The sequence below is a fragment of the Carcharhinus amblyrhynchos genome, chromosome 8 (assembly GCF_965287045.1).
Source record: "Carcharhinus amblyrhynchos chromosome 8, sCarAmb.v2.hapA, whole genome shotgun sequence".
NCBI lineage: Eukaryota > Metazoa > Chordata > Chondrichthyes > Carcharhiniformes > Carcharhinidae > Carcharhinus > Carcharhinus amblyrhynchos.
In genome coordinates, this window is record NC_137331.1 from 21,612,710 (window position 1) to 21,624,492 (window position 11,783).

Consider the following 11,783-nt stretch of genomic DNA (forward strand, 5'->3'; position numbering starts at 1 on the left):
GGACAATGGTGATTAATTTAACCTGGGGGATGCAGCCAATTGTGTGAGCAAGAACAGTTTACAGGAAGATTTTCTTTTAAAAACCAGAGCTGTTGAGTCAGTATGGGTTGTGTCAGAGAAACCAGCGCAATTGATTGGCAGCTCCAGAACAAAATGCTTTAATTCTACTAATGAAATTGCTTTAAGTGACCTCGGATGCATCTAGATCATTTGCTCAGGTGTTCTCAAGCTTCAGACACTTGAACCACTTTTTGTATTCCTTACCTGATCTTCTCCCTGCAAGACCATTCAGTACCACAGTGGCGATGTAGACAATTAAGGCAAGGACCACAAGGAAATTCTTACAGAAGCCCATCTTCGATTGGGGTATCCTAATTGAACATTTTCATTAAATGGGAAGGAAAGACAGAAATACACAAGAAAAAACATTTGTGATTAACTGTGTTCTTCTGTATTATAAAGCACCAATATAAGTTAATTTTCAAGCATAGATTACATAGTGTACTATTTATTTATTAGTCTCACAAGTAGGCTTACATTAACTCTGTAATGAAGTTACTGTGAAAATCCCCTAGTTGCCACACTCCAGCGCCTGTTCGGGTACACTGAGGGGGAATTTAGTATGGCCAGTGCACCTAACCAGCATGTCTTTAGACTGTGGGAGGAAACTGGAACATCTGGAGGAAACCCATGCACACACAGGGAGAACGTGCAGACCCTGCATAGTGACCCAAGCCAGGAATTGAATCTGGGTCAATGGCACTCTGCGGCAGCAGTGTTAACCACTGCACTACTGTGCCACCAGTATGCTGAGGCTGAAACACAATTTATTAAATAGTGATAGTTCATTCTCGTATTTTTGCCATTCTCATACGTTTTCACATTTTTGCCATGCTATTATGAGGATAGGTACTGTGCAGAGCCTTGTTATTGTATCATAGCTCTGCACAGGGAATGTCGGATTGGAAGTCACTGTTCGAGTAGGATGGTGAGCCTACCGATGCTCATCATCTTTTCTGACAATAGATTGCCTACATACTCTTTTTGCTTTGAAAATTATCCCTGATATCCTGTGAAATCACTGACTCCTGGTTATGTTAGGTTCCACACACGAAGTTTCTTTCCAGTGTTCATTATTTATGTGTGCGTTCATTAAGTACAATAATCTAGGTTTTATCTTTAGTCAATGGTCACTGACATGTAATTCCAACAAGTGCTGGTGGTTGGTGGTTGGCAGTAAGAATTTCTTCTACATTATCCAACAATCCCACCTTTTCTATCTCTAACCTGGTTAAGATCAACTAAGAGCTGATTAATTTTGGAACTTGGGACCTCAATGGCACTGCTACTCACTTAGTAAACTTACTGTATTCCATTCACTTAAACATAAAGGATGCAAAAAGGGGAAGGTAAGAAGGTATTTTAAAATGTAGTTATTAGTGCCTACAATGGCTAACTGGTTTAGTACAAAATATATTGTGCTACTTAGCGATCAAGACCAGATAAACTGGTGCTGTTGATTTTCGCTGGGTCAATGGTGAGATACTAAAATTGATCTGTGTCCCAGACTAGGAAAGGGAGAATATTTTTTAAAAATCAGTTTAGTCCCTTACTTGATAACGATGCAGTGGAACATTAATGTATCATTATGTCAGGCAAGAAGGTCCCTTTTGATTGTGACACTCTCTAGGTTGAACAGACTACCAGCGAGCGATGTTTGAACTAACACAGGAAAATTATCTCATAGTATCATGGGGCACTATCCATTTTTTTAATGTATCTACACACACGCACGCACATACACAGACCATTGAGCCATATTATTGAATGTTCCTCTCCATGGTCAACAAACCCTGGCATTGAACTTAAACCAGCAGCTTATGCTCCAGAGGTAGGGACACTACCACTACACCACAAGATCTCCTACCACCATTGCCGCCATTGCTTTCAGTGAAGGGAGAAAAGGAAATTTATTTAATTGGGAATTCCCAATTTGTGTAGAAATTCAAGGTCTTTTCTGGATGGTGGGTCAGAGTACCCAGCAGCAGCATTGGAAGATCTGTTTCCAATCCATGGTCTTAAGGCATCAGGCTTCCTTGCAGGGAATAGTGGGCTAGGTTTTATTGAAACCACACCAGTGTGTGAACAATGTACATTGTTACTGATGTGTATGTGGGCCAGCAACTTGATTAATAAAGAGGTGTTGCATGAATTGTGAAACATCACAAGTTGCTGGTTGAATTGTATTATTACCTTTGCAAAAATGGCATTTCGGGCTTCACCTCAGTTATGTTCATCAAATTCCCAAATTAGTAAATTAATTGCCCATTAAACTCATGACAGAAAGATGTCTTGTAATTAATTAGGCAAGCAAACTTTTAATGACCTGATAATAGTTAATGATTACTAATTAACTTCTCACAAGTGAACAACTGCACCCATGTATACAGCTTTATTCTCATGAACTATGATAGCAGATATTAAAATGACCATAGAATTTTAAAAAATTCTTTGTGTTTTGTTCCCTCTTTGTCTTAGCCCAATCTTTCCTTCTGTACCTGACTTAACATTGAATTCACCCACCACACCCCTTTCTCCCAACCCTTTCCTCAGTCTTTCCTCTGTCTAGGTCTCAATCCCTAAATCTCTCTGTTTAAGAGGATACACCGTCTGTCTCATTCTTCACCTAGGTTACAGATGCCCTGTCACTCAGGCTGGGCCGTTATCAGCAAATTTTTAGTCAGAATATTTTAAAGTTTAAACTTAAATGGACAAGTCTGACTAATGGGGTGTGCCATGAGATGGCCTGCTCCAGCAAAATCTACAGTAACGTTACAGAAATAAATATTTACTCCAGTGCTACCATTCACACATATTTAGTTATTTCAGCAAATATCATCATTTTGAGAAAAAAAACTATTTATTGTTCAAATTGTAAAACTAAGGACCCAAAATTTGCAATTGGTGACTCTCCCCAATTTTTACAGATGCACCAAAGAAAGCATCCTTTCCTGATGTATCACAACTTGGTATGGCTCCTGCTCCATCCAAGATCGCAAGAAACCAAAAAGGGTTGTGAACGTGGTCCAATCCATCACACAAACCAGTCTCCCATCCAGTGACATTGTCTACATTTCCCGCTTCCTTGAGAAAGCAGCCAACATAATCAAGGACCCTACAGACATAGGACATACTCTCTTCTACCTTCATTCATCATGAAGAATATACAAAAGTCTGAAGACATGTAACAACCTACTGAAGAACAGTTTCTTCCCTGTTGCCATTAGACTTTTCAATCGACCTACCATAGATTAAGCTGATCTTTCTCTACACCATATCTGTAACACTTTATTCTGTATCCTCCTTTCCTTCTCCCCTATGTACTCTATGAACAGTATGTTTTGTCTCTATAGCATGCAAGAAACAAAGCTTTTCACTGTATGCCAATACGTGACAATAATAAATCAAATATCATTCGCTATGCTTACAGGTGACCACAGACTTTGTGAATTTTTGAGTGGTAACATATGGTATTTTGAGATCATTGTCAATGTGGCACCTTTTAGAGGGAATGTGTGTGCAGGACAAGCAACAGAGTGGCTCTTCAGCCAGAGTTAAGAATCCTTACTGAGCCAATAAGAATCTAGACTGGGAAGTATGAATTGTAATAGGTCATTCCATGTAAAATCATTTATAGGAAATGAAACAGAGTGAAAACAAAACAGGACTGAGATAAGGGATAGAAAAAAATCCTTAAAAATTACATACATTTTCATTTTTTTAATAACATTTTCAAGCATAATAAGATTCTGAAAGAATGTAAATCCATATTTATGAACATAGATTTTCAGGGCCAGAGAGGTTGGCTGTAATTAAGACTTAATAAGCCATTAAAAATTTACTTACACTTGACAGCACCAACAGTGACATTTTCTGGCATGTTTTCTGGGCAAATACAGTAACTTCAACCTGTATCTTAATCTCTCAAAAGGATTTTAGGGAGGATTGTGGCAAATTGGAGAGCACTTAACTGTGCATAAGCATTGTTAACCTCATCATTACTCTTTTCATAAAACCTGGGCTAATAGGTAGATAGTCTCTGATTACTGCTTCTGGGGAAATAACAAACCTTTTAAAAATACAGGAATTCTTTTTTACATTTAGGATGTAACTAACGTCTAGTGACCAGAAGGAATCCTCACCTCCCAGACATCTTCATTTCATTAACCCATTCAATACTAGTGAAAGCATTGCTTTAGAAAAGACTAAACTCAGCCACACCACCTCACTGCTGCTTCAGGTGTACTTTATGTCTAAAAGTCCACTGTCAATGATGAACTGTAAAGACATTACATCAACGGACTGTATTAACTCTTTGGCCAGTCCCCAAGAGTTTTTTGTTCTGTTCATCTTTTGGGAAGTTTGGCAGCACAGTTAATTGCTGGGAATCACTTGTTGTGGTCAGAGGAAGAGAGTACAGATAACGAAGGTCGTTTGGACTGTCTTAAGTCAGACAACCGAAAGCAGAAAACCAAAAGTCTACAAATAAAAGTTGGTATGTCAGATGAATTAATATATATGGCATTCCTCCATTTACTGCTCTTTCATGAAAATGTTAATCTGTTATAATATAAATAAAGAGGAACATCGTCTGACAGATAAGGCATTCATTTGCTGATATTGGCAACAGTAAATCTTTCCAATTTAGTGGCCCAGTATAGCATCTAACTGACCCTTGAACCATTCCAGGGTTTTCATGCAACTTGGGAGTGTATTCCAAGTGATCATTCTTTGTGTGAAGACATGCTCCCTGACGCCAAGCTCAGATTTATCTTTTTGTGGTTTGAGTCTGTTCCCATTTCTCTGAGATATCTTCAGTATTACATATTCACAATCTCGGTTGACAGTATTTGCTTCGTGATTAAGGGATCTTCTTTGATATTGCTCATAGTAATTCAGATAATATGCTGTTTCGGAACAACTGATACGTGGAGTAATTTAAGGTCATAATGTTTAATTGTCTTGAAATAAACCCAGTTTAAGGGTACTTAATTGGTGTCTGGTCAGGAAAGCTTTGCAGCTTAGAATGGGCTTCAACCTTTCAAGAGTATTTTACATCTTCCATGCTGCTGTGATTTCTGTGCATGCTGCACTTGCTATTACTTGTTGGTTTGCCATAGTGTGATGCATAAGATATAACAGATATGCTGTTATTGCTAATTTAGTGTTAAGAGGGTGTGAGAAAGTAATGTAATACTTTTTACAACATCCCAAACAGATTTGCAGTCAATTAAGTACTTTTCAAGTGTAATCATTTCTATTAGGGGAAACCTGTTGGTGAATTTGTGACAGCAATGTGATAATGTGATAATGACCCCTATGTTTCTTCAAAACAAGTGTATGACAATCTTTTACAATCATCTAAATTGGCATATATGGGGTTCTCTGTTTGAAAGATGGCACCTCCGAATATGCCACATCTCCTAAGTAATACACCAAAATATCAGCCTGCAGTTGGTCTTTAAACTGTACTTAAATCACAAGTTTCAGACTCAGATCAGATTACTTGCACCTGATGCACTACATTGTCAAATGCAGTTTTGGGCTGTTTAGCACTGAATTAATATAACTAAGGAAGAGATTAAGTTGGATATAAATGGTTACACTGGCGTCACAAGTAGGCTTACATTAACGCTGCAATTAAGTTACTGTGAAAATCCCCTAACTGCCTCACTTCAGACCCTGTTCAGCTACACCGAGGGAGAATTTAGCATGACCAATGCACCTAGCTAGCACGTCTTTCAGACTGTGGGTGGAAACCGGAGTACCCGTAGGAAACCCAAGCAGATACAGGGAGCACGTGTAGACTCCACATAGACAGTGATCCAAGCCAGAAACTGAACCTGGGTCCTTGGTGCAGTGAGGCAGCAGTGCTAACCATTGTGCCACCATGCCACATGGGTTTTGTGCTGTTTTGCAATTAATTGATATCATTTAGGAACAGATTAAGCTGGATATCAGTGGCTTGCTTTAAGAAAATCAATTGAAAATTACTGTGTAAACTTAATGCACAAGATGGAGATGATGTACAATATAGAATACAATTTGATATGTTAGCATGCAGTGAATAGTAGCTGTCTGGGGGCCATATGTTTCCTCATACTTGATCTGCTATGCATGCTGACTGTGAGGAAGGTTTTAGTAATTTGTATTCTGTTTTTGACTTTTCTTATGAAGAAGGCAATTGTCATTTGGGTAACCATGTGATGGTGGTAAACAAAATAAGAGAGGAGCAAGTCCTGAGCCGTGATTGTAAAGCTGAAAGTTCATTGCTTAAGCCACAAATCAGCAAAGAGCTGCAACAACTTCATGTAACCTGAAATTGTTGTTCTTCATTAACACAGTGTTTACCCCAGTCCAAAGCCAGCACATCCACACTAAAACCAGGTGTTGTCAGACTTTTTACTGTTCTTCATTAAAGCAGGAACAGTGGCCCATCCTGGAAGTTAAAACAAGCAGCGAGTGGAGAATGTGGTATAGTATCAGTGTGGAGAGGACAGGCATGGGAAGGGATATACTGGTCCTGCCAGTGGCAGGGATTGTCGCAGACGGGACAGGAGAGGTATACAGGACAGGGACATACGGAGAGAAAGGTGTGCGAGCTGGCACATGCACAGTGGGGTGTCAGAAAGCAGGAGCAAGCATTGGTGAAATTGAATGCTAGAAAGAATTAAAATGAGCTTTATTCTAGAAGGAGGCAAAAATATAAATTGCAAATCTATGATTGAGTGCAAAGTATCACACAACTTCTCTAGCAATAATAAATGTTTAATTAGTTACATACAAGTTGAGAAGAAAACCATGATATCTTCACACAATCAGCAGAATTTTCCACTCTTGCTGCCTTAGCAATGCTTCCATTGTATCTCTGATTAAGATCACAATGGCATTTTCATAATTAGATTGGTAAATGCACAAGTGTGGTTTCAGCTAGACACCAGGAACCCTGTTTCATCTTAATAGGTTAACAAAGCTGTTATATTACTTATAAATGAAAGCTTGATAATAGATTGGCTTTCAACACACAAAAGGAAAAGAAGGCTCTTAAGATTTAAAAGGTCATGGATTTACATGATGACAGAGAGGACAGATCACTGGAGAAACTTGACCTGATCTCTGTGATATATTACATCCACTCAGGAAAGATCTTGTTTTTAGGTCTCATCCAAAAGACAGCATTTCCAATAGTGCAGCCTCGCTGAGATGGTGAGATAGGGAGCGGAAATGCATGAAGTAAGTTGAAAACAAGGATAAGAATTTTAAAACTGAGGCGTTACTGGGCTGGTAGTGGAATGCAAGCAGAGGTGCGATGGATGAACAGAAGGTGGTGCGAATTAGAGTATCGGCGGAACAGTTTAGGATGATTCAAGTTTACAGAGGCTGCCAGGCAACAACTCTAACAAAACTGCCTCACTATTGCACTGGTATGTCAGCCTCATTTTTGTGTGCAAGTCTTTGGAATGGGATTTGACTCAATGGCGAGTGTGTGCTACCATAGAATCATGGAATCCCTAACACTGCAGAAGGAGGCTATTCGGCCCATCTGACTCTCCACCACAGCATCTTACCTATCCCCATAACCCCACATATTTACTCCACTACTCCCCCCACCCCCGAGGACACTTAGGGTCAATTTAGCATGGCCAATTCACCTAACCTGCACATCTTTGGACCACGGGAGGAAACTGGAGCATCCGAAGGAAACCCACGCAGACATGTGGAGAACACGCAGACCCCAAACAGACGGTCACCTAAGGGTGGAATTGAACCCAGGTCCCTGGCACTGTGCTGTTCAACTGAACCACAGCCGATAGATACACTTTCTAGACGCTAAAAACAAAGATTTTTCAGGGTACAAAGGCTATTTTTATTTTGGGGACGGGGAGAAGTAAACAGCTCAAATCATGTGACTCAAATATGGTTATAATTAAAAACAACAAAAAAGAGAAATTAGATTTTCAAATGGCCAAGTTTTAGTTTGGGTGTCACCAAAACATCCTCATTGCCCGGGCTTGTATCTGCTCTGAAGGTATCAAGAAATATGCTTAATAGTCAAGATTTAATAGATTCAGAATTGCCCACCTACGGTCGTGTAAACGACAGGGGACATCTGTATTCGGCGACACAGGCTCGGTTTACAGGTTTAAAGGTTTACAGCGAAAAGTAATACTCACACAAGTAAACACTGTAACTTTTCAGTGAAATGTCCTTTGGCCAAAGATTTTGCAGAAAGTGCGAACTGTTACCCCTTTTCGCAAAGAATCTGCGGGAATTAAAAAAAATCACTGCAGACGTTGCATAAGATTTTTGGAAATAAATTACTAGGTTTTATAACAGGCGAGAGAACGCCTCCAAGTAAGTTACGCAAGTCTGAGCGGGGCGGCTTCTGCAGCCTGTAACATGACGCCCAACTTTCACAAACATCACTCATTCAGCTAAGCATAATTTCCGCCGGGTGCCACTGAGAGGAGCATCACACCACTGCGTGACAGCACAGGGCAAAGCTCCATCAATATTCAAACCATCACTCAGTCAGACAAGTCCTGTCTACCACTCCTGACCCAGGCACACTCTCCCCGTCTTGAACGCAGCAGTGTGTGCAACACCGCTCCAATCCACACCCTGGCCGTCTGTGCAGCATGCCAGCATTGTACACGCCAGGTGATGGACCTTCCCCCCCACCCCCCCCCCATCCAAAACATCACTTCAACATTGCAGCTTGTGGATTACATAATGAAGGCAAACACCCTAAAAGGCTGATGAAACTGCAGTATGAGAGAAAAGGTAAAAATAAATAATTTTTAATATGTTATAGCTAACTTTTCTTCACAATTTCAATAAATTACAATGGGCGGCGCGGTATCACAGTGGTTAGCACTGCTGCTTCACAGCTCCAGGGACCTGGGTTCGATTCCCGGCTCAGGCCGGGAGTTTGCACATTCTCCTCATGTCTGCGTGGGTTTCCTCCAGGTGCTCCGGTTTCCTCCCACGGTCCAAAGATGTGCGGGTTAGGTTGATTGGCCGTGCTAAAATTGCCCCTTAGTGTCCTGGGATGCATAGATTAGCGGATAAATGTGTAGGGATATGGGGGTAGAGCCTGGGTGGGATTGTGGTCGGTGCAGACTCGATGGGCCGAAGGACCTCCTTCTGCACTGTAAGGTTCTATGATCTACAAGCTCTTGCAATCAATAAGTCAGTGAATTCACTACTGTGCATGATGTAGCGCTCAACAAAGCAGATCAGGAAATTCCTGCGTGCCAGGTATGTGCAGCAGGGAGTTGGTTGGAAATGGATGGATTACAGTTGGTCTCAGATTTGAGAGGAAAACCAAGCCAGGATTCCTGCTCTTTTAAAAAGTCTTTACCTTGCTGTCCAGCAGTCCTAATTTAACCTGAAGTGAATCCCCAATGTACCTTTTCGAGTTCACTGTGTCTCTTGCATATATTTAAGGGCCCCCCTTAAGGCAGCAAAGTCATCCAGGGCAAAATCCCACAGCAGCAATGTGAAAATAATCAGATCATCTATTTTAGTGGTTGAGAGATACATGAAGGCCAGGATCCTGCCAGAATGCCCTTGCAGCTCCTCCAAATAGACATTTTGCCGCCACCCAAGTGAGATAGGGCGATTGGTTTAATGTCTAATCTTGTAGTAGCATGGTCCCTTTAAGGTATGGGGATTCCCTAAAGGCCATGTGATCAGCTTGGACTCTATGGTTTGTTGAGGCAGGAAACTGAGCCAATTGAGTGAGAGGGCATGTATCCTTGGCTTGGGGAGGACCATTTTTGGAGCCAGCAAGGAGTAATGTACAGTTGCATAGTTATTCTGACTGATCCTATTTGTAAATATAGTTGATTACTGGTTGGCAATAAAGCCCCTTGTTCTTTAGCCTCATCGAGTCACCCTTGATTCGTTACACTGGCGACAAGGAAAAGCTTTAGGAGAAATGTTAATGGATTGTTCAGTCTCTGGCATAAACAGCCTAATTATACAAAAAAAGTGGGCAGCACAGTGGCACAATGGATAGCACTGCTGCCTCACAGTACCAGAGACCTGGGTTCGATTTCCAACTTGGGCCACTGTGTGGCATTTACATGATCTACCCCCCGTGTCTGCGTGGGTTTCATCCAGGTGCTCTGGTTTCCCCCCACACTCCAAAGATGTGTGGGTTAGGTTGATTGGCTATGCTAAATTGACCCTAGTTACATGAGGGGGGGAGCGGGGGGAGGAGGAGGGTGGTGGTTAGCAGGGTAAATCTGTGCTGTACAGGGATAGGGCCTGGGTGGGATTGTGGTTAGTTCAGAGTTGATGAGCTGAATGGCCTCATTCTGTACTGTAGGGATTCTATGATAAACTATTCACATTTCCACAAGCTTGTTTTTTCCATATATGAGAAAATGTCAGTGACATTCCAAAACAAAAATTACTAAAACTCTCATTTTCTTTACACATGTTTGTAATTATTTGTAAGACTTACAAGACACCGCCAGAACTATAAACAGGAGAGGGTGCTGCCAAAATAAGTGAACTGTTCCACTGCCTGTAGTTTCTGCCCTTCGATTGTGATTATGGGTTCTGTGTACGGTGCATGAGGAGCAGGCTGCATGACTTTGGTCTTTTTAATGTTGATGGTGAGTCCAAAGTTGTCACAAGCCGTGGAAAATTTGTCCATACTGACTTGCATCTCTGGCTCTGAGCCAGTATACAGGGCGCAGTCATCAGCAAAGAGAAAATCTCTCAGAACAGTCTCTTTCACTTTGGTAATAGCTTGAAGTCTCCTCAGGTTGAAGAGCTTCCCATCCACTCTGTACTTGAGGCTGATTCCAGCAACACTGTCCTGGAAGGCATCATTCAACATGGCAGTAAACATCATGCTGAATAGTGTGGGTGTGAGCACACAGCCCTGTTTGACACCATTGGTGACTAGGAATGCCTCAGAGGATTCTCCACCGTCTAGTACTCTGGCCATCATGCCACCATGGAACTGTCATACCATCTGAATGAATTTGGGGGGGCAGCCGAACTTTGACATGATCTTCCTCAGGCTTTGTTGGCTTACAATGTTGAAGACTTTCGCGAGGTCAACAAAAGTTGTGTAGAGCTCGCAATTCTGCTCCTGACACTTAGCGTCACTTAACTCCTAAAGTTAGCACGTGGCAAAAATCATGTCAATAGTCCCACAACCTTTGCGGAAGCCACACTGTGGCTCTGGAAGCAGGCCCAGCTCCAGATGAGTGACCAGACGATTTAGCAGGATTCTTGCGAGGGTTTTTCCTGTGACGGAGAGCTGTGAGATTCCTCGGTGGTTGTCGCATACTTGCTGATTGCCCTTCCTCTTGTAGAGGTGTACCATGGAAGCATCTTTAAGTTCCTGAGGAATGGATCCTTGCTTCCAAAAGGACTGGAACAACTCGGTGAGCCTCTCAATAAGTACAGGACCAGCAGCTTTATAGATCTCTGCGGGTATGGCATCTGCCCCTGGGTTTCACCACTGGATAGCTGGCTGACAGCTTTCGTGACTTCAACTACTACCTGTGGATCATCCATGGCGCTGTTGATATCAACCTGGGGAATGCTGTCTATTGCCTCATCGTTAATAGGCAACGGTCGGTTGAGGATGGCTTCAAAGTGTTCAGCCCATCTCTGCAGGATCTGAGCCTTCTCTGTAATGAGAGTTGTACCATCTGTACTCAGGAGGGGTGAACTCCTGAGAGATTGAGGCCCAT

At 41.8% G+C, this 11,783-nt stretch overlaps 1 protein-coding gene across 1 annotated transcript in view; it reads right to left on the reverse strand.

Moving 5' to 3' along the window:
- Positions 1 to 8,411, reverse strand: part of LOC145346467 (uncharacterized) — a 33,584-nt gene extending 25,173 nt beyond the window's left edge. Inside the window, exons 1-2 of the mRNA XM_080193771.1 lie at positions 8,235 to 8,411; positions 265 to 371 (exon numbers count right to left, since the gene is read on the reverse strand). Coding sequence (XP_080049897.1) covers positions 265 to 355 — 91 coding nt within the window. The 5' untranslated portion in view covers positions 356 to 371; positions 8,235 to 8,411. The remainder of the gene's footprint in view (positions 1 to 264; positions 372 to 8,234) is intronic.
- Positions 8,412 to 11,783: the final 3,372 nt, after the last annotated feature.